Source organism: Procambarus clarkii, chromosome 75, assembly GCF_040958095.1.
Source record: "Procambarus clarkii isolate CNS0578487 chromosome 75, FALCON_Pclarkii_2.0, whole genome shotgun sequence".
Classification (NCBI taxonomy): Eukaryota; Metazoa; Arthropoda; class Malacostraca; order Decapoda; family Cambaridae; genus Procambarus; species Procambarus clarkii.
Window position 1 is genome coordinate 19,272,040 of NC_091224.1, and position 22,176 is coordinate 19,294,215.

At 42.7% G+C, this 22,176-nt stretch overlaps 1 protein-coding gene across 6 annotated transcripts in view; it reads left to right on the forward strand.

The window, feature by feature from the left end:
- LOC123771828 (RAC-alpha serine/threonine-protein kinase) overlaps positions 1–22,176 on the forward strand; it is a 140,440-nt gene that overhangs the window by 69,366 nt on the left and 48,898 nt on the right. For 4 of the 6 annotated variants that reach the window (XM_069313240.1, XM_069313245.1, XM_069313241.1 and 1 more), the window contains exons 6-8: positions 2,986–3,108; positions 3,254–3,445; positions 17,676–17,804. In XM_069313240.1, coding sequence (XP_069169341.1) covers positions 2,986–3,108; positions 3,254–3,445; positions 17,676–17,804 — 444 coding nt within the window. The remainder of the gene's footprint in view (positions 1–2,985; positions 3,109–3,253; positions 3,446–17,675; positions 17,805–22,176) is intronic. The other 2 variants (XM_069313244.1, XM_069313246.1) reach the window with 1 other exon arrangement.

Consider the following 22,176-nt stretch of genomic DNA (forward strand, 5'->3'; position numbering starts at 1 on the left):
TTAAGGACCTGGCCGAAACGCTGTGCATACTAGTGGCTTTACAAGATTTTAAATACTATGCTATGTATTCTCTCAAACCCAATGTACCTTCTTGTATATAAATAAATAAATAAATGAATAAATAAATTAATTATCTTGATTTACAGAGGAGAAAAAATATTTTGGATTTCTCTCACTGATGGCCTTTTGCTCTTTGTCTCTCTTGGAATTTATGTATTTCTTGTAGCTTTAGTTCAATCGTTTCTATTTCTCTACCTAGCCGTCTTCGTCGTTCTTGAGTTAGGGTGTGACTCAAGTTTTTTCGTGATTCGTTTTTTCGCCTATAAAGGGAACGCCGTTCCCATTTACATGTTTCTTTTTTTCTTGGGGATATTTGGTTTGAGCATATTTCTTTAGCTACTGAGTTTATTTTTTCCAGGCACTGGTTCAGGTTTGCATTTATAGCTGTTCTTCCCAGCTTATTTCTGTGAGGTCTTGGTTTATTTGCTCCCAGTTAATCTGTTTAATAATAAAGTTGATTTGCTGAATTCTCCCCTGGGACTCGGGACTGGTTGTGCAGGTCTACTCCCCATGCTTCTTAGAACTTCAATTAGGTTGTGATCTGAGCAACAGGTATTTGTAATCATTTATGTTCCTGATCAATTCATCATTATTAGTGAAAATGAGGTCCAACGTGTTCTCTTTTCAAGTGGGTTCTACTATTTGCTGGTTTAAGGCATCTGTTGCACATCCGCAGCATGTCATTTGCAGGTGCCTATTCATTTAGGCTACTTCCTGGTATTCTCTCTGATATAACTGTATTAGCTAGGTGCTTCCATTTCAGGTGTCGTAGGTTAGTCCCCAAGCAGGATGATGATTCGTGCTGGATTTGAGAGGTTTTCCAAGCAGTGTTCTATTTTCATTAGTTGGTCTTTAAACTGCTAAGGATTTGCCTCAGGTGATTTACATACAAGGACATTAACCACATTTAGGATCACCCACACCCACTCCTGACACCCACCATACCACTCCTGACACCCACCATACCCACTTCCTGACACCCACCATACCTACCACACCCACTCCTGACACCCACCATACCTACCACACCCACTCCTGACACCCACCATACCTACCACACCCACTTCCTGACACCCGCCATACCTACCACACTCATTCCCACTCCTGCCACTCACCGCACCCACTCCTGACACCAATACCTACTATACCTACACCCTCTCCTGACCTACACCCACTCCAGACACCACCCACTCATACCCACTCCAGCCTCCCTGCTTTCCTGAAGCCTCCTAGCTTGCCTATACCATGCCCAATTCACTTCTTTCCTGGTGGTGGTGTACGGGAAATGTTAGGCCGGACATTTCACTTATCTCTCAGTGTTAAAGGTTCACATTTTATATTCGGCGGCAAGTTGACCAATGGTTTTGGAGAGATTTTAGACTTCAAATCTTGACTTGTACACCAGCATGTATGGTAAATTCTCTGTGTATTTGTATCTGGACAAATTTTGCCAGACATTCTCCCCATAATGCGGCCAAAATGTCACCTACGATTTTTATTATTTTTTCCCCTGTGATCAGGAAACACAAATGAACACTTAAAAGACGAAAAATATATATTTTTTATATTTCTTGCGCCTGGGCAAGAAATGCCCAGGCTATAATCGCCGTGCAGACTATAATTGCAAGCACTTCCTAAGGGTTAAACGGAGAGGCAGTGTGCTGTCTGAAAACAGAATTTGCTAGTGTTCTGATTGCAGATTTATGCTGAGTGATGATGGGCTTGAGGTAGTTTGCAGTGGTTGAACCCCATGTACATATACCGTATGTAAGATAGGGATAGATTAGCGTGTAGTATAATGAGGAGAGCAGAGTTTGGAACATAATATCTGATTTTAGAAAGTATACCAACTTTATTTTTAGACTTTCTTAATTGTGTGTTGTATTCACCTAGTTGTATTTGCGGGGGTTGAGCTTTGCTCTTTCGGCCCGCCTCTCAACTGTCAATCAACTGTTCACTAGCTACTATTTTTTTCCCCACACCACATACACACACCCCAGGAAGCAGCCCGTGACAGCTGACTAACTCCCAGGTTCCTATTTACTGCAAGGTAACAAGGGCATTCAGGGTGAAAGAAACTTTGCCCATTTGTTTCTGCCTCGTGCGGGAATCGAGTCCTGCGCGCTATCCACCAGGCTACAAGGCCCCTGTATGTGGGTGCTGAAGTTGATACTTGACTAGGTATAGGCTAAATAACTTTCCATCATTATTACTGATGTTAACATTGTCTATCTGAAGCTGAATTGCATTTGTTGATCTACTTCCAAATATAATGTAGTAGTTCTTTTCTATGTTTAGTGTTAGTTTGTTGGTTAACATCCATGGGTGGACTTATCATTATCTAATGATAAATTTTATTTTTACATACAAAATTAACTAAAAAGATTTTAGAGCTTGTGGCAGAATAGAGCCCCAAAGTATTTGTTTAAAATATTAAGTATGAGAATATTTCAAAGAAGGCCTCTCAGAGGCTCTTGCACTGTTGAGGTTTTTATCCTTCTCACCTGGAAGTATGTAAGGTGCCTCAAACGAGGTCGGTAGAACTGTCTTCCACTACAGTGGTCATGGGTGCGAGGGTCCTATGGTGCAAGTGAATGAAAGGGCATCTTATTCTGGATTTGATGCTTCCATATCGTAACTGTCAATGGAGGCAGCCTGGAAAGTCAGTTGGATAGCTAGTGAGGGTGCCCCATAGGGAGTCGTGTGTTGCCAAGGAGGGCTTAGTTTTTTAATGTTGATCTTCCTGAACGTACACGATATGGTTGTATGGAATTGCTGAATATTATCTTGGGTAGCAACTAATTGATATACAAAAAGTAGCTTCTCTTTATTTACTTACAGCCTTAAGCAATTTCATTGTAGTTTCTAGGTACTGTATTATGTAATCATAAACATAATGATATTTAAAGCAATTAACTCTGGCAGAAGAGCTATCAAACCTATGCTATGAAGATCCTGCGTAAAGATGTTATCGTCAAACGTGATGAGGTGGCCCACACACGCACTGAGAACTTTGTGCTAAAAGCTGTGGATCATCCTTTCCTCACTGTAAGTGAATTTGTACTGTCTAAAGGTAAATTTACTGTCTAAATTTGTTTAAAACTTAATAATTCAATATATAATTAAAATATTATCAATAATATAAGGTATCATTTAATGTGCAGTACGAGCAGTAATTTTATTTTATTTGCAGTACCTCAAGTACTCATTCCAAACAAATGACCATCTCTGCTTTGTGATGGAGTATGTCAGTGGTGGAGAATTGTTCTTCCACCTTAACGAGGCACATACATTTCCTGAGGAGCGTGCAAGGTTTTATGGAGCAGAAATTTGTCTTGCCATTGGCTACTTACATGAAAGAAAAATAATCTACCGTGATTTGAAGGTACTGTACATTGTAATGATTATTAATTCTTTAAACACTTGTGGCTAATTCTTATTGTTTTTCTTTATTTTGTTTGTTTTTGGGGTGTTAACCACTGCACTGCGCCAGCCATGAAATCTTATTTACCTGTTACTGCGCCAACCAAGAAAACCCTTCTTGATTTTTCCGTACACAGTCGAAACGCGAGCACGGTAGTTTGAGAACGATATGGACTCCTGGGACATCCAGTGAGAGGCAGCCATCTTGAAAAAAAAATTCCAGATCTCCCTAAACCTGCAGACAGGATCACTTCTGAATGAGCAACCAAGGGTGGCGCATACGCCTCTGGCTCCCTGTTGGACGCGGTGTTGATAGATCGCTCTTCGTCAGTGAAATTCAGACCATATTGTTTGAAGAACATAGGGGTCATGATATTGATGAAGATAGGTGCAATAAGGATCTAACACGAGGGTCGGATGCAAATGATACAGCACCGATGAGGACGATACAGCGAGCGTATCCAGTTGTAGCTGAGCTCCATCCCATGCTCATCCCGTGTGATGTTTAATTTTTTATAGATACATAGATAAATCGTCTTCTGGGTTGAGTGATAATGCATCTGATACAAGTTGCATAGATGAACAGTGTTAATGGCTTTCATGGTGGTATTTTCTATCATTGTCATGAATAACTGATCTCTTCCAGAATAACTGAATCTCTTCCAGAATAAGTGAATCTCTTCCAGAATATCTGACTCTTCCAGAACATCTTACAAAGCGATGTTTTCAAGACTACCTTACGCTTCACAAGCTTGGCTACATACCACCTACAGGTTCTAAAGCCAAGGGTGTACGCGTGTGTGTGTGTTATGTGCAAGCACACAACAAAGAAACAGGAAGTGAAAATATGTTGTTACCTGATGCATCGAGAGCGAAGTCGCATTCTGTACCATGAACTCCCGTTTCCTGTTTCTGTTTCCATGAACTTCCTGTTTCTTTGTTGTGTGCTTGCAAATAACACACACACACGCGTACACCCTTGGCTTTAGAACCTGTAGGTGGTATGTAGCCAAGCTTGTGAAGCGTAAGGTAGTCTTGAAAACATCGCTTTGTAAGATGTTCTGGAAGAGTCAGATATTCTGGAAGAGATTCACTTATTCTGTTAAGTTATCACTCGCTTATGATGATCACACAGTACTTATCAAAGCACTGATAATACAGTGTGTGATACTGTATTACACAGAGTGTAATAGTGTGTTACTGTGTAAATAGTGTGTGAAACTGTACATACTGTAATTTTAGTGAATTTTGAACAATATTGTGACTAAATATTTATTGTGGACACATTACTGACACATGTATCACAGTTCCATGGGGGAAAATATGAGATACATTGTAAATAATGCAGCGAAAATAAATTTGCGGCAACTCTGGTGGCTTGAATGCTGCATACAACACCTGGACCACGCACACTGTGAGAGTGAGCACAATCAGTAACGTCATCTTGAGGTTATCTTGAGATGATTTCGGGGCTTTAGTGTCCCCGCGGCCCGGTCCTCGACCAGGCCTCCACCCCCAGGGAGCAGCCCGTGACAGCTGACTAACTCCCAGGTACCTATTTACTGCTAGGTAACAGGGGCATTCAGGGTGAAAGAAACTTTGCCCATTTGTTTCTGCCTCGTGCGGGAATCGAACCCACGCCACAGAATTACGAGTCCTGCGCGCTATCCACCAGGCTACGAGGCCTCAAACCACCTCATCGTCACACTTCTCAGCTCATTTACTTCATTAGTAAGAACAATTAGTTTTGTTTTTCTCCGTGGTCAGAGAACACAAATGAACACTTTTATATGACAATTTTTTTATTTTATTTCTTGTACATTGTGGTGTTAACCCTATAGATGCTCTGCGCTATTTGGCATTTGGCACCCACAGGCACATAAATTTATTTTTTTTCTTATAAACCTGTTAATTTGTGTTCCCTGATCACAGGACAAATAAAAATAAAATCGTAAGTGGCATATTTTGGCTGTAATAGGGCGGTGAAGTCTGGCAAAAAAGAGACATTGACAGAGCAGGCGCCAGACGAGGTCTGCTCTTCCCCCAGCTGTCAGGCGGGAGTTGCCACAAAGATGATAATACCTAATTATTTCACTTTTTTTTCTCGGTAATAATATTCAATAGTGTGTAGTGTGATATATTTATATAATAAAATGTGTGAATCATTGCTATACTCAAAATTATAGTATGCCTATTATTGATTCAATTATGTTCATTGAACAATAGACAAAAACGTTTGTGGTTATTACACTATATACACAGGTTATATACAAGTATCTACATGTTTTGTTCATCATAACTGTTTATCTAAGCTGGCATAGTGAACAAAGATCATAGTGGTACACAGCATAAGTCAGGAAGATGACGCCACCTCCCTCACTAAAATGGCTTTTCCTAACACTCCTTTTGCTGTTATTACACTATATAAACACGTAATATACAAGTATCTACATTTGTGTCCACCATAGCGAACCACTAATCTTGTATTGTGACGGCAGACAGTAACAGATGGCCACATACAACTGATGCTCCCTCTCTCCCTCACTGGTTCAAGACCAGAAACATTAAACATTCCTCCATTAAGTGTACCATTTATGGTGTTATTACACTCTTTACAGTCATTAAATAAAAGTATCTACATGTTTTGTTCACTATAACTGTTCAGCTAAGCTAGTATAGTGCCCAAAGAGCATAGTAGCCATCATTACCCAGCATGACAAGTCATGCAGATGTCGCCACCTCCCTCACCAAAATGGCTTCTCCCAACACTCCTTTTGCTGTTATTACACTATTTACACGTTATACATAAGTATTTACATTTGTGTTCACTATAAAGTACCGCTAAGTTGGTATTGAGTCAAAATCAGCAAGGAGTGGCCGGCACACCAGGCAGCCAGCCACTGGCTGCCCCACTCTCCCTCACCTCACCTGACTCGCCAACATTCTTCTCCCCCATACTACTTTTGCTTTTATTCACTATATACAGACGTTATATATAAATGTCTGCATGTTTTTTCACCATAGCAAACCACTAAGCTGGTATTATGAGTCCAGAGAGTAAAAGGTGGTCACACAGTCAGCAGACAATGCTACCTCCCTCCCCATAAAGATTATTCCTCCCACTACAGCGCTATTTATCACAACAATCCTGCTATTATCAAAATTCTGGCCATTTTAATCACAGTCGGGGGTCATCAGTAGTACTATCATTGCTAAATAATACCAGTTACATATATTTTTTACTTTTTTAGGTGATGCTGTGGTCACAAATTGAACAGCAATGCCGTGAGCTCATGCTGAGTGTGCCAGCCTTGATGGCTCATTCAGTACTGAAGCCCTCGCACTCGGGAATGTTGCCCACGATTGTTTTTAAAAATGCCGTATGTTTACAAGAGCCCTGAGGAAGGCGAGGTGAACCCAGTGTATCCGCGGGCCATTTAAATCATGCGTAATACTGAAACTCGTCATATGTGATGTGCACTTTTGGGCAAGTTACTCAACACATCGTATGATGTGTTGCTCAGTTTATTTGTTAAAGGTTATTAATAGCCTAGCAGCATAGGGGGGGTTAATGAATACAAATGTTTGGTCGAGGCTAGCTTAAGTCCATGAGCTAGGCCTTTGTGGGGGACACCTTCACGTACCTTTCCTGACAACTTCCGCCACTAACACCCCATTCCTTCCTTGACAACCACCGGCCTGCCGTGGCAACCACCGGCCTGCCGTGGCAACCACCGGCCTGCCGTGGCAACCACCGGCCTGCCGTGGCAACCACCGGCCTGCCGTGGCAACCACCGGCCTGCCGTGGCAACCACCGGCCTGCCGTGGCAACCACCGGCCTGCCGTGGCAACCACTGACAAAAACCTGCTTTATGTGGTAAATAGACAACCACTGACAAAACCTGCTTTATGTGGTAAATATTCATTAAGCTATCTTGGTTATCTTGAGATGATTTCGGGGCTAGGCGTCCCCGCGGCCCGGTCCTCGACTAGGCCTCCTTTTAGTTACACACTCCCCAGGAAGCAGCTGTAACAGCTGTCTAACTCCCAGGTACCTTTTTACTGCTAGGTAATAGGAACATCAGGGTAAAAGAAACATTTTGTCTATTTGTCTCTGCCTCCACCGGGGATTAAACCCGGAACCTCAGGACTACGAATCCGAAGTGCTGTCTACTCAGCTGTCTGGCGCCCCAGCATACAGTATATTTGAGATATCATAGTTTATTCTTTCTATACAGTGGGGCAGGGAAAGTGGTGTTGCCTTATTTTGGGGGATCATGTTATGCGATGAATACTGTATAGGCCTAAACCTGAATTACACTTTTTTTTTTGAGGGTCGACGTATGAGCCAGCATTTACAGTAAAGGAATTCCACAAATTATATATTATTAAATAATAATATTGCAAAAAACCACATATAAAAGCATTCACAGACACTGAAATAGCAATGTAAAAACGTATTTGGGGCAGTCCCTGCCACACTCTGCTCTCGGCCGATAGGCTGACCTTGGATGCTTGTTCTATGTAAAGTAAATAAACTGTCACACAATCTTTGTGGTTCATTATGGTGCACAAAAAAATGTAGATAGTTATATATAACATGTGTATATAGTGTAATAACAGCAAAAACACTGTTTGATCTTAGAATATAATACTGTACATACTCAGCTAGTTGTGCTTGTGGGGGGTTGAGCTTTGGCTCTTTGGTTCCACTTCTCAACTATCAATCAACTGGTGTATAGATTCTGGAGCCTATTGGGCTCTATCAAATCAACATCTGAAACTGTATATGGAGTCTGCCTCTGTGGGAACCGACCTGTGAGATTTATATTTATTTAATTTATATGAATTTATATAGAATTTATATTTACATTAATTTATATACTTCGATAGCAATTTGTATGATGTTAAGTGGACTGTATTTCTGCAATAATCTCACAAATCGATCCTCTACACATTAGGGGGGTTTATATTATTGAATTTATATATATGCAGCGAATCAAACTACAGTATTAGACTACATACATTGAAAAGGTTCCTTATCTTATTGTACAGCAGGCCTTAGTCCACCAGGTATAACCAGGATGTAGACACCACATTTTCCTCGTGTGAGGTAGCTTCCAACACCCTGGTTACTGATGCACAAAGCATGCTTCCTCGTCTTGATCTGTCAAAAGGGCGCTAGCTGTAAAGCCAGAATCCTATATATGACAGCTATATCAGAGAAAACACTGTACATGGAACCTTAAAGACCTGGCTTAATTACCTTTAGTTTGAGGCGATCTTATGCTCTAACCTGGTCACCCTATCCAATGACATTAATGGCCACTAATGATAGATAAATGGGTTTCGGTAGAACACTTAACTTGAATTTGTTGACAGCGTGTTGATGATGGGACACCTTTGGTTTCCATAACACTTCGTCCAAGTAAATTTAACAGGAGCCGAATTGCTCCCGTGAGCCTCTGGTCTAGTATATACAATAACAATGGCTGACCACTCCCCCCTACTGACGCTACTGGCCTACATTGTCCAGATGACAGTAAGTGATAGAAGGGTCACATTTACTCTATTTTAATTCTGATAATTAAGTTAATTTATATGAGATGTTTTTATGATGGTAAAGTCCAAAGACTAATGTATTTAAGAATAATTCCCACCATAATAGGTGGTGAATTTATAATAGTATGTGGTAATGATATTCCGTTTTCTATAGACGGTAATTCCACTACAATTTACATTTTCTATGGGTTAACTTGTTTATACAACACAGCAATTATTATCTGTCTGTATGATGATATTAAATGGTGTCGGATTTTCTGACATCTGTGGTAGCCCTTTTTTTCGAAGGCTGTTTTCCTGTTGGCATTGGCTTCTAAGGGTCGAGTTGGGGAGCTTCTTACTCTCCTCTGGCACAGAGGTTTCTGTTTTTTTTGGTGCTGGTGGTAGGTTTGTTCGTTTGCAGCCATCTCCTTCTCTTCTGAAGAAGAATGAGACTGCTGCTTTCCAGAGGGGTCCTTGGGTGGTTGATGCTTGGTTGGTTCAGCTGGGGGTGCATCATTTGCTATATCCGGTTGTAGCTTTTCATTGTTATATCCGGTTGTGGCTTTTCATTGTAATATCCGGTTGTAGCTTTTCATTGGAAAGGCCACGCATGGCCCTTCCGAGGCCATGCATGGCATGGCCTCGGTGGCCGGGGACGTGCTTTTGGGTTGACCCGGTTTCACCTCTTCACTGTTCTAGGGAACGGGTCTCCCAGGTCATCCTCAGGATTGTTTGGTCCAGCCAGCCTGCGGTCTATCCTCGTGTCCATGACATTCGTAAGTTTGCTGTGTTGGCTGCCGTCTTTGGTAATCTGTCTAGGGCTGACATTTGGACACGGGGGTTTTCGAGGTCGAACAGAGTCCTGGCTGCTCGCTACCTAGTCAATGTTCCTGGAGCCGTAGTCGGGCGTGTGTCGCATTGGGTCGATGGTTGCAGCCAGTTGTCTCGACTTAGAGTTGAGGAGAGAGTGACGATCACCTCCCAGGTAAGTCCCTCTCGTATTATCTTTGGTAAATTTGCTCCAGGGAGCTGAAAGGGACTTCCCACAGAAAACCAGCGTTGAATGTAATGAAATGCCATTTTCTGAGAATGATCTGGAGGCTCCCCAGCAACTCTCCCTCCCTCCCTCCCTCCGATCGGCATTTTTTTCACGGTTTTTGACATCCAGCCTCTGAACTTGGGTGTGGATATCCAGCGCAGGGGGGGTCTGGAGCTCCCTCCCTCCCCCCTTCCAGGGAAAGGGGGGGGGGAAGCTGTGGAGACAGCAGGCACAACAGCGCGGTGATGGTTTTGATGTAATGCTCATTTATTCGTTTTTAGTTTGGGGAGTTTTGTCCAACAGTTCAGCTTTTAGTAGCAATTTTGTTTAACCAGATAGGGTTTGTTTTAGGGGCCCCTACATTTTTTGGGTGGCTGACCTGGTCGATAGCAGATATAGAATGCTTCCAACCATATGGGGGTTTCTATAGGCTATAGCTCCTCATGCCTCTCTGAGGGGGCCAGCTTCTGGCTCTTGGTCCCTGGTAGGCATAGGAACTCCATTTGCTTTGATGTCATGGTCTAATACATTCATATCAGCCTGGATAGCTTCGGGGAGCCACGAGGTCTCACCCAGAAAATGGCGTTTCATTGCATTCAATGCTGGTTTTAAAAATGTATTTACCACAGCCCCCATGACACATTTAGCTGACAGGAGCCAGGCTGATCTTGGATTGTTACGAGTGTAGCGAGTACAAACAATATACTCTCCAACTTCTCATTAGCTTAATGGTGTAACTAATTAGCATTAATTGCAGAAGCTATAATCTCTTCCCTAATTACAGGTAACAGTTCTTTCATCCTCCTATCCTAGTGGAGGAAGCCAAGGTGTAGTCACCGAATATAAGCAAGCATAAAGTGAATAACCGACAGTACAATTTCCACAGTCAAGAATGTAGCACTCGGCGTATGCAGTTCTAATCGACCCAAAGACGCTGCAGCTTCGACACTGAACAAACGGCAAACTAGGACTGCATTGAGCTACAACGCTCTCCCACATAGAGCTCCGCGACTCCGGCCTCACTCGGCTCTCTGCTTTGCTCCAAGTTCTGTCTCAATGTCTACGACACTGGTGTATCCAAGACTACTAAATAAATATGAAAACCCACTAAACACTGTGTATCTAATCTACTCAACAACGTAACATAATCGTATGTTACACGAGTTTATAAACTCATAACAACAATCATTGTGATTCATTATGGTGCACAAAAATTGTAGATAGATATACGTTGACAGGTTGTGGTATCGTTGCTATACTGAACCAAGGTGGTATACTCTCCATCACATAAACACAAAAACAAATGCTGCTTGGCCTTTGCAGTGTTTAAGTCGCAGGTGGAAACAAATGAAAATCGTCAAATAGATAATTAAAACAATTTACTGAAATATTAATGAACAAAAATGGCACCTAAGAACACTTGGCTGTTATTATAGAACAAATAAAATAAGTAAATGAAAGTTTTAATACAAGAGTATACTGGTGTGCTGAAGACAACTACCATACCACCACAGCATCCAGCACACGACGTAGGCTGAGGGCAGACAGCGTTGCAGGAGGCTATGGAGATCCAAGAGCATTAAGAGAGACTGGCTCTCTAGGGAGGCAGTGCCCTTTATATAGTCTAGCGGTGATGACTCATACGGTGTCAACGCAATGTGGTAACAAGTGCTTCTGGCAAACTGCTAGTTTGTGGCTGATGGCACCTGTTGGATTTCTGGGGCTTGAACTCGTATATTAAATTATTTGATTATTGTATTTAAATAAATCGAAGGACCACCCACTTTTGAGAAAAGAGGGAAAACGAATAATAGTGATTATTAGATTGACACTAGAGAACCAGTGCCTATGGATAATAATTAAATGAATAATCACTTGAAAATAATGAATAGACTGTATTATTAAAGTCAAAGCCTCAAATATCAACATTTGGGGGTATTTCTAGAAGTTCATATATATCTAGGAACCAGTGTGGTTCGTCACTAGTTCATTGTTGAGTTAGTAACATAGTAAATCTAAACTAAAATAGATTCAAAGATATGATGCCTCAAATTATGAATATTAAAGATTATGAATTATTGAGCAACAGTAAGAGCAAACACATTAATTACCAAATCATAATTTCTGGCAATAAATTATTCCCTGTAAAGATCCTATATGGATTATATGGAAATCAGTAATAATCTTAGATAAATTTGTACGAAATATATGTCTTAGCTGTAAGACGATTTCTGTAACGCCATTTCGTCATTCGTCCTCACGGTCACAGGATCCCAATAAAGAAAGAACCCGAGGTGAATACCACGAATGAAGAGAAACAACTTGTTGACTCCTCGTATACACGCTGAAATCAGAGAAATTTAAGTAGCATTTGATTAGGCTACGAATTATTTCAAGTATTTATGAAAACTGAGATAAATGTGAAAAATCAACTAACGTTGTGTATTTGGGATCCATTCGTTGTCACGACAGACTACCCATAAATATACAATCTAGAATGATGCATGAAACGAGAATGGTATACTTAACATGAGCGTATCAAATACTGAGGTCTGCCGAAATCGCGTCTGCCAGTCCCAGGCGTCCACTACTGTGTACGCGTAATTACGGGCCGTGGCTTCAATTGTTGATGCGTTATTAACTGGCAGGGCACTGTAGAACACGTGAATAGGCAATTGTCGACTATTAATTGAGTTACAACGTAATTCTTGTTGGAAAACTCTTCAGTCACTACCACGCGTCTCGCCACGCTTATCGCCAGGGATGCCTCGTGTGCAATGGCGTCTTCGCCCTCCCTCAACCCGTCTCTCGCATTCACTACAGAAATTATTAATCACGAATAATTATTTTCCGTGTAATTATTGATGTAATACGTTAATGAGAACTGGTTGCAATTATAGGGACTTAAATATTATCATATTCTCGTTTAATGGTGTTAAACGAGAAATGGAGAAGATTTTTATTCTCTCCATAGCATTCGTATGTAACAGATAAAACTGCTACTTGATAATAATTTCAGTTAATAACTCTCGGTTTTAGATTATCGGGAGTCATATTATCCGTAGGTAATTATTACATGGAATACTGATAATTTTAGAGAACCACATTCAATTCTCTAACACATTGATAATAAACGTGTCTAACTAGACATTATCTGACGCAATTTTGTTACTCGATTTTGTGAGAATTCTAGCACTAATGCGCAGATAAAATTGTTAATTTATGTTAACAATACCGTTAGTGAAATTAGTAACTACTGTAGTTAGTATATAATGATGTATTATAATACAATAGTTTGTTAGTGTTGGAAATTTCCAACAGCACCTTTGTATTGAGGCATCCCACTGCTAGTTGAAAGTGGCTAACTGCTGGTTTGTGAAGGCAAACTACTGGTTGGCAAAAGTGCTCTGCTTGCTTTTTTTCAGGGATATTCCTGTGTGGGCCCTAAGCCTCTGGCTGGCCCACTAAGTGTTGCTTGTTTCTGTTGTACTTTGGCGGAGTATGAGTATTTATTACTTGTGCTTGCTACTGAGTCGTACCAGGTCGTGCCTGGCCCTGAAGGGTACGGAGAGGTGGCTGGACTTTCGACTCATCTTGGCTGGTGTAGAGGTGAACTTCCAGTTCACATTGAGGGTGAGGGGCAAAGATATTTCCACTGCTATGCAGGGAATTCACATGACAACTATTATGTGTATTGTGTAATAACAGCAAAAACACTTATCTTACAATATAATACAGTGGAACCTCAACTTACGAATGCCCCCTACTTAGGAATTTTTCGAGTTACGACCCCAATTTCGCCAGAGAATTTGCTGAACTTACGATTTTTCCCTCGACTTGCGACTTTGTTGATACATGTATGGGTCAAAGGAGCGAATGATTCCTGGTGGCACAGGCGACCCCACTTCAGTTTACCAGACCACCTGCTTAGTGATGATTTTGCTTGAATTCTTTTTAAAGAATTTCATTGTCTTTGTGCTTATTTGCTTTTTGTACATAAAAGTAATTATATCACGCAATGGTTCCCAAGATTGCCAGTGATAAGGTTCAACCTAAGAAAACACATGTGAGGATGACCATAGAGGAAAAACGAGAGAACTTGAAGATGGTGTGCACTTGAAAAGTGGTGTGCAGTATGGGAAGAAATGCACAGTTGTTGAACGACTCGCCTAAATCAAGCTGCAGTAACACTGTGATGCCTCTCTACAGACAAATAGTAAAACGTAAGGAAAAACAAGTCTCTGTGGAAAGGTTTTTAGTGAGACAATCAAGCAGTGAGCCACAAATCAGGTCCTAGAGGTATGCAGGCAAAATGTAGGAGAAAGAGAGAGACTATCCCAGAGAAGTCATCACTGCATGATGTTATAATGGAAGGGGGACTCCCCTTCCAAACAGTAACACTTCTCCGTCTCCCCCTCCCTCCTCACAGTCTTCCATTCGCCAACAATAAAGGTAAGTCATCAATAAAGGTAAGCTATTACTTGTACATACCATAGTAAAAATGTCTATTAAGTACGAAATGTATTTTGAAGTTAATATTTTTGGGAGTGTGGAATGAGATTAATTCAATTTACATTATTTCTTATGGGAAAACTTTTTAGTTATGAATATTTGAGTTCCGACCCATCTCTGGAAACGGCTTAAATTCGTAAAAACATAAAGCCCCGAAATCATTTCAAGATAACCTTAAGATATACTTGTATATTACAGTGGTTAAAACCATATATTTTTAAAACTATGATAATTTGACAGTAATATTTTATGTAAATAAACAGTAATAGTTTATGGAAAATTTCATAAAGCACACATTAGAGACACCAACTGGGATCCTGCTTTTCATTAACACCTGGGCTGCTCTTGCAATTATAACCTGCAACACGCCCAGGCACAAGAAATAATAATAATAAAAATTGTCTTATAAAAGTGTTCATTTGTGTTTCCTGATCACGGGAAAAATAATAAAATCACAGGTGGCATAGTTTGCCCACAATAGGGCGGGGAAAGTCTGGCAAAAAGAGGTGTTGGCAGAGCAAGCGTCGGAGAGAGGTCTATTCCATCCGAGCTGTCGGGTGGAAGTTGCCACAGAGATAATATTACCTAATTATTTCAATGTCTGATTTTTTTTCTTTTTTTGCAGTAATATTATTCATTAGTGTGTAGTGTGATATATTTATATAATGTGTGAACCATCCCTATACAGTGGAACCTCAGTTCTTGTAAGCCTCGGTTCACATAATTTTCGGTACTCGTAGTCACTTTCTCCAAAAAATTTTATTCGGTACCCGTAGTTTGCCTCGCTGTTCGGAATTCGTTTATACACGTCCAGGTCCACCAAGCACATGGTTCTGTTCTGCTAGGCGAGGGGCTGGACGAGGCGCGCACAGTTTACCCGTGTCTCCCGCCTATTGACGATCGTGCTTGAATATTGTATTTGGGAGGATAACAGGATGGGTGGTGGGGGACTAGATGGATGGTAAGGGGATTGGGTGGATGGATGATGACGGGACTGGGTGGATGGTGAAGGGGACTGGATGGGCTTTACAGAGAGGTCCTTGGGTTATTGATGTTTGGTTGGTCAGACTAGGGATGCATTTTATCTTGTGTTGCGGCTCTTCGCCGTTACCGGCACGCTTCGGCTTCTGTGGCTGGGATGCGCTTTGGGTTGATCAGGTCCCCTCGTTCCCTGTTCCAAGCTCCGGGGTCTCCCAAGTTGTCTGCAGAGTTATTAAGTCTAGCCAGCCTGCAATGTATCCTTATGCCCATGATGGTAGGAAGTTTGCTGCGTTGGCTGCCATGTTTGGCAACATGTCTTGAGCTGATATTCAGGCACGGGGATTTTGGAGGTCGAACAAGGTCCTGGCTGCCAGATATTTGGTTACCATTTCTGGGCTTGGGCGTTCTCGTGTTACTTTGGGTCGCAGGTTACAGCCAGACTTCGAGTTAAGGGGTGAGTGACGGCCGCCTCCCGGGTAAGTCGCTCTTTTCCTTTGGTTATGTAGCTCCAGGGAGTCAAAGGGGCTCCCCACAGAAAACAAGCATTGAATGTAATGAAATTCCATTTTCTGGGCGAGTCCTGGATGCTGCCCTGGCACCCTCCCTCTCTCCGCCCTGGCACCCTCCCTCTCTCCGCGCTGGTCGGTGGTTTTCGTTTTGTTTTAGTGTTTAGCCTCCAAACTCGAGTTCAGATTTCCAATCAAATTTCAAATTTTTATTCGGGTAAAAGTACATACATAGATGAAGAGTTACAAACATAATGTTGTATGTACTAGCTCTATCTATAAATCCAATACCTAAAGCCACTAATACACATAGCATTTCGAGCAAGGTGTAAGGGGGGGGGGGAAAGACACTTAGACTAAAATTTAATAGTAAATAAAATTATAAATTGTGTTAAAAAAGGCATAAAAAATGGGGAGGGGGGACATGAAATCAGCAATTGAACACGTTGGTCAACAAACAGCATTGTTTAAAATAGCAAGACATGGATTGACATTTAGGGGATAAGGTAGGTTACATTGAGTTAATTAGGTAGTGCTTAGTCTTACTCCTAAACTGGTTGAGAGAGGTACAGCTTTTGACATGATTGGGGAGGTTATTCCACATTCTGGGTCCCTTGATTAGTAGAGCATTTCTAGTTTGGTTTAGTCGCACTCTTGGAATATCAAATGGGTATTTGTTTCTGGCACCAGAGTTGCCAAGTGGCCGGCGCATGGGCTCGGGGGCTCCCACTCCCAGGGCAACCCGTTCTCGCAAATTCGTAAAGTCAATATTGACTTATTAACTACGTGCATAGGTGATATACTAAACATAATAGATACCCTTAAAAAGATTCATAGAAAACACCGACCTTACCTAACCTTGTTAGTATCTTAAGATAAGCATCTTATTGCTTCGTAATTACAATTATTACTTAACCTATACCTATTATAGGTTAGGTAATAATTGTAATTACGAAGCTATAAGATGCTTATCTTAAGATACTAACAAGGTTAGGTAAGGTCGGTGTTTTCTATGAATCTTTTTAAGGGTATCTATTATGTTAGGTATGTCACCTATGCACATATTTAATAAGTCAATATTGACTTATTAAATTTGCGAGAACGGGTTGCCCAGGGAGGAGAGGTCTGCGAGGACGACGGCGCGACGATGTGGTGTGACATTGCTTGTTTCCTTGGGAAATGAGGGAGTTCTGCCTTTGTTTGGTTTTCGGTTGCAATTTTCTTACCATGTGGGGTCTGTTTTGTTATGCGTACCTTTCTGGGTGCCTGACCCTGGTCGATGGCAAATAAGGAAACAACCCACCCCGGGGGTTTTCTGGGCCAATTGCGCTCTGCGCCTCTCTTAGGGGACCAGGTTCTGGCATGTGGTCCTCGGTAGACTGAATTCCATTGACTAAAGCCCCTGGTCTAATGTATTACATATTTGCCCGATAGCTCCAGGGAGCCTCAGAGGCTCACCCAGAAAAAGGCGTTTCATTACATTCAACTTTTTTTTTAAAAACGGTATATATACATCCCATTTTTTCATTAATCGGACTTTTTAATTTTAATTTAAGGATGAAGTAATATTGTTATAAGTCAAGAATTGACTGACCAACACCTATTTGCAGCTGGAAAACATACTACTAGATGCTGATGGTCATATTAAAATAACAGACTTTGGATTGGCCAAACAAGATATTGCATATGGCTGCACGACACACACCTTCTGTGGCACACCAGAATATTTGGCACCAGAGGTAAAGTCACTCCTTGATACTTTCATTGCACACCTGAATGTTCAATATTGCACCTGAGGTAAAGTCACTTCTGCACCTTCTATTGCACACTTGAATGTTCAATATTGCACCATAGGTAAAGTCACCTCTGCACCTTCTATGGCACACTTCAATGTATGGTATTGCACCAGAGGTAAAGTCACCTCTTGCACTTTCGGTGGCACACTATCAAGGAAGTGTGTTTGGAAATCAAAACCAGTAATGACCAATAAGAAGCAGAAGTTACGCAAGTAATTAGGAAAGAACTGGTTACCAACAGTAAACTAGCACAAAACACTACAGATGGAAGCAAGTCATAATAATTTTTGGGTGCTTAGAAAAGGAAATATCATCTCGGGTGAACAAAGCAGCAGAAGAGATGAAAATCAGAGAAAATAGTAGATTTAGGAGAAGACGAAAAGTAAAAGGAAAATGTCAGTGATTTTAGGAGGATTGGAAAATGAGACAAGAATTGTCCCTTAAGGGTGACATTTAATGGAGTGAAACAATTGACAGAAGTGCTTAGAAATGCCAGAAAATTGCAGTGTGATGAAGATGGAAAACTTTGGTCAATACGACAATACCTCTCAAAGGAAAACAGAAAAGCTGAAAACTAATTTTGATGAAGCAAAACCTCTAAATGGGAATAGAAATGAAGAAAGATTTTTTTCCAGGAAGTATTAGGGACTGGAAAGCTAGTGAAATGGTACATAAAAACAAAACAACTAAATCATTAGAGGAAGGGGGGAGTAAAGGACGAACAGAAAGGGAACATATTCCTGAAAATTGTATTTACAGTGGAACCTCGAATAATGAATTTAATCCGTTCTGGCACCGTGGTCATGTGAAACGGACGTCATACAAAGCGAATTTCCTCAGACATTAATGGAAATCAAGTTAATCCATTCTACCCCCGAAAAACATCAATATGATATTCGATGTTTTAAATAATGGAGCAGCCTACCTTACATACACTGAACAAACCTTTATGACATTTTTCTTCAAATTTGTTCAATTTTTTTCTTCTTTTTTTAAAGCAAAAGGTTCATTCGGTGTTTGGCAGGTAGGCTGCTCCATGTTTCTTAAATAAAAAAAAATGAAAAACAACAAATGTCAAAAGATTTACTAAACTTGAAGCAAATATTTTAAATGAATTTGTATTTTAGTTGTCTGCCTACTCAGTTTGGAGATGTGTCAAGAAAACTAGGAAGGTGGGAGGAGTGGCTGTGCTGGTGAAAGAACACCTGAAGGTTAGAGTGTTAATAAAAAAAAAACTCGTAGTTGACATTCTGGCATTGCAGGTCTGGAATCGGGATGCTAAACTGATAATCGTAAATGCCTATAGCCTAACAAGAAGCCACACTTGGACAAAGATGACATGGACTAGATGACAAATGAGAGGACCTCATAATGGTCATGAGAGAGATTATAGTAAAAGCAGATAAAGATGAGTCATGATTGTTGGTACTTGGGGACTTGACCTTTAAAGCAATAGAATGGGAGGCCTACGAAGCTAAAACAGAGGACATTTGGACAGGCAAATTTGTAAACCTCATTCTGGAGACTTTATTGTATCAACACGTCAAGCAGGCCATAAGAATGAGAGAAGGGGATATTCCATCAAAATCTAATATTCACCAGGAAAGAAGAGGAGATATTTGACATTCAATATCTACCTCGCTTGGAAAAAGTGTGATCATGTCCAGTTGGAAATTAAATATTCATTGCGATATAATCTTGAAGAGAATAGGGACATTGAAATAGTTGATAAACTCGATTTCAGGAGAGAACACTATGGGGAACTTAGAAAATTCTTTCCCCCTCCCCGCTCAGCTCGTTGTTGCCGTGAGGGGGGTTAGTGGGCGGCTGCCAGAGTGTGATGCTCCTTGGGACAGTCCTCTGTCTTTTTCTAGCCTTGTGCTCCTGCTGCCGTCCTCTCCAATTCTGCTGGGCACCTTTTCCTTTTCCTTCTGTTTAGTTTTTCTCCCCCCTCTTCTCCTATCTGCTTGCTGTTTCCTGCCGACCTTTTGCTTGTTCTGGTTCTTCCCTTGGACTTCTTCTATTTTGACGCCCGGGTGCTTGAGGAGGCATACTCTTGCACCCGTAGAACTGTAGTACACGACGTCGAGAGCGAGGGAAACCTTTTATTGTCAATCCCCCTTTCGTCACTGAACCCGATCTCGACAGACTGTCGGTTTCTTAAGGTGGCGTTTGTGGGGCGTATACTCACGACGCACCCCTAGGAGGCCCCGGCAAGATCGGCGATAGCTACTTGTTGGGTGTCCTGCCTCTAATTGTGGCTCCATGGTGGGTGTGGGGACACATTCGTGAATGAATATTCCTTTTCGTAATGATGATGACCCCTGTTTCGGCTGTTTCTGCTTTACCTTCTCAGACTCGTGGGGTGGGCGACCAAGCCCCCGAGTCGGTCCGTGTTGGAAGACCGGGCTCTGTAGCCTCCGCTGCATTGGGCCCCGACCTTGCTCCTCCTTTGGCCTCTCTGACTCCTTCCCCTGGCTCCCCTGCCTCCTCTGTGGTTGGGTCGAGCCCCAAGCCCCCAGTGGTGACTACCTCGTCCCCTGGTGCGGCTCCATCCCTAGTTGTAACTACTGCGCCTTTTAACCCCTCTCTCTCTCTGCTACCTATCAAGCCTTGTTTGGTCCCGCTTTGTGGGCCAAATATTTTGATCTCCTGCCTCTTGAATCTGCGCCTCCTGACGATTTCTCCCTCCATCGACATCTCGTTGATTCCGTGGATGCCTCCATTACTTTCAACCCCACTCGTCTTGGTACACGTGTCGTTGCTGCTCCTTATCAGGATGCTGCTTCCCGCTTGGCTGCCTTATCCTGCCTTGGCGAGACCCCTGTTCGGGTTTCGAAGAACGCTCAGTTGAATGTCAGTGTTGGCATTATTGTGCTCCCGCCCCATGTTGCGACCGGTGTTCGGGACCTGCGCGACTGCCACGACGTTATTCGACATATCCTTGCTGCCCAGTGCCATTCTGTTCTCCAGGTGGACACGTTTACTCGTCCCCCTCGTGGTAGTCGCTGTCAACCCCTCCGGGTTGTGAAGATTACCTTTGATGGTAGGACCCTTCCACCCTCTGTCATTCTTGCTGGTGCCAGGTGCTCTGTCCAGGAGTACATTCCTTCTCCTCGGCTCTGTAACAAGTGCTGGAGGTTTGGGCATGGTGCCCTCCGCTGCTCCGGGACTGTCTCTCTCTGTCCTTTGTGTGGTGGCGAGGGTCACTCTTAGTCGGAGTGCACTTCTCCCCAGGCTCGTTGCCTCAACTGCGGTGAGGCCCATCCTACCTTCTCCCATGCGTGTGTCCATTACAAGCTTGAGGCAGCCGTCCTCAACTTGAAGCACCGGGAGTGTTTATCTTTTCCTGAGGCGAGACGCCAGGTTCGCCGGCTCCCGCCTTATGCTAATATCTCTTATGCTCGCGTGTTGCGCTCTTCCTCTCCTCGCCCTTCCCACCTTCCTCAGACTCTCAACCGTTTCCGGGCCTTGGACCCTGATACGCCCACTGCCCCCTCCTCTGTTCCTTTGGGTTCTCTCCCGAAGGATCCACCTCCTGGTCCTCTGTCTGGGGTTCCCCTTCCTTCTACCCGGTCTGTCGTGTCTCCTGTGTCTTCTTCCTCGTCTCCCTCCGTTCATCCTTCCCATCCTTCTCCTCCGTCTCTTGACTCTCCCCGCCGCCTGTCGGTGCGGGCTGATGTCCATCGCTCTCCAAACGGCCGTCATGTGTGCTCTCGTTCAGCTTTTCCTGTTGAGACGCTAGAATCCGTTGCCCAGTACGTGGTTGCTGGGACACCTGTCTCTTTAAGTCAGAAGCGTAAGCCTGGCTCCTCTCCTTCCTCCTCCACGGCGGGTAAGAAGGTTTCGCTTTCTTCCTCGGCCCCTACTTCTGCCTCTCTCGCTCCTTCCCCTCCCATTTCGGTGGTTGCGGCCCCTGTTCCTGCTATGGAGGTTTCTTTAGCCCCCGCTTCCCTCTCGGTTGCTGCCCTTGCCGAGGTGCGCTCCCCTCTTTCTACCCCCCCTCTTCCTACTGCTGTCCTTGACTGCTCCTCTCCGTTGTCTCCTCCTCCTCTTCCTCCTCCTCTTCCTCCTCCTCCTCCTCCTCCTCCTCCTCCGGATCCCGCCCGCCCACCTCTGATCTGTTCTCCCGTTTCCTTCCTCCTGTCTTTGCTCAGTTTACCTATGCCCCCTAAACCTGACTTTGCTGACCCTGATCCCGACCCTGATATTCTTTAACGTGCTCTGTTGCTCTTTCGCCTTTGTTTCTTCCTTGTTCTCTGTTTTTGTCCTTTCTCTTCTCGTCGTTGTCCATTCTTCAATGGAACGTTCGTGG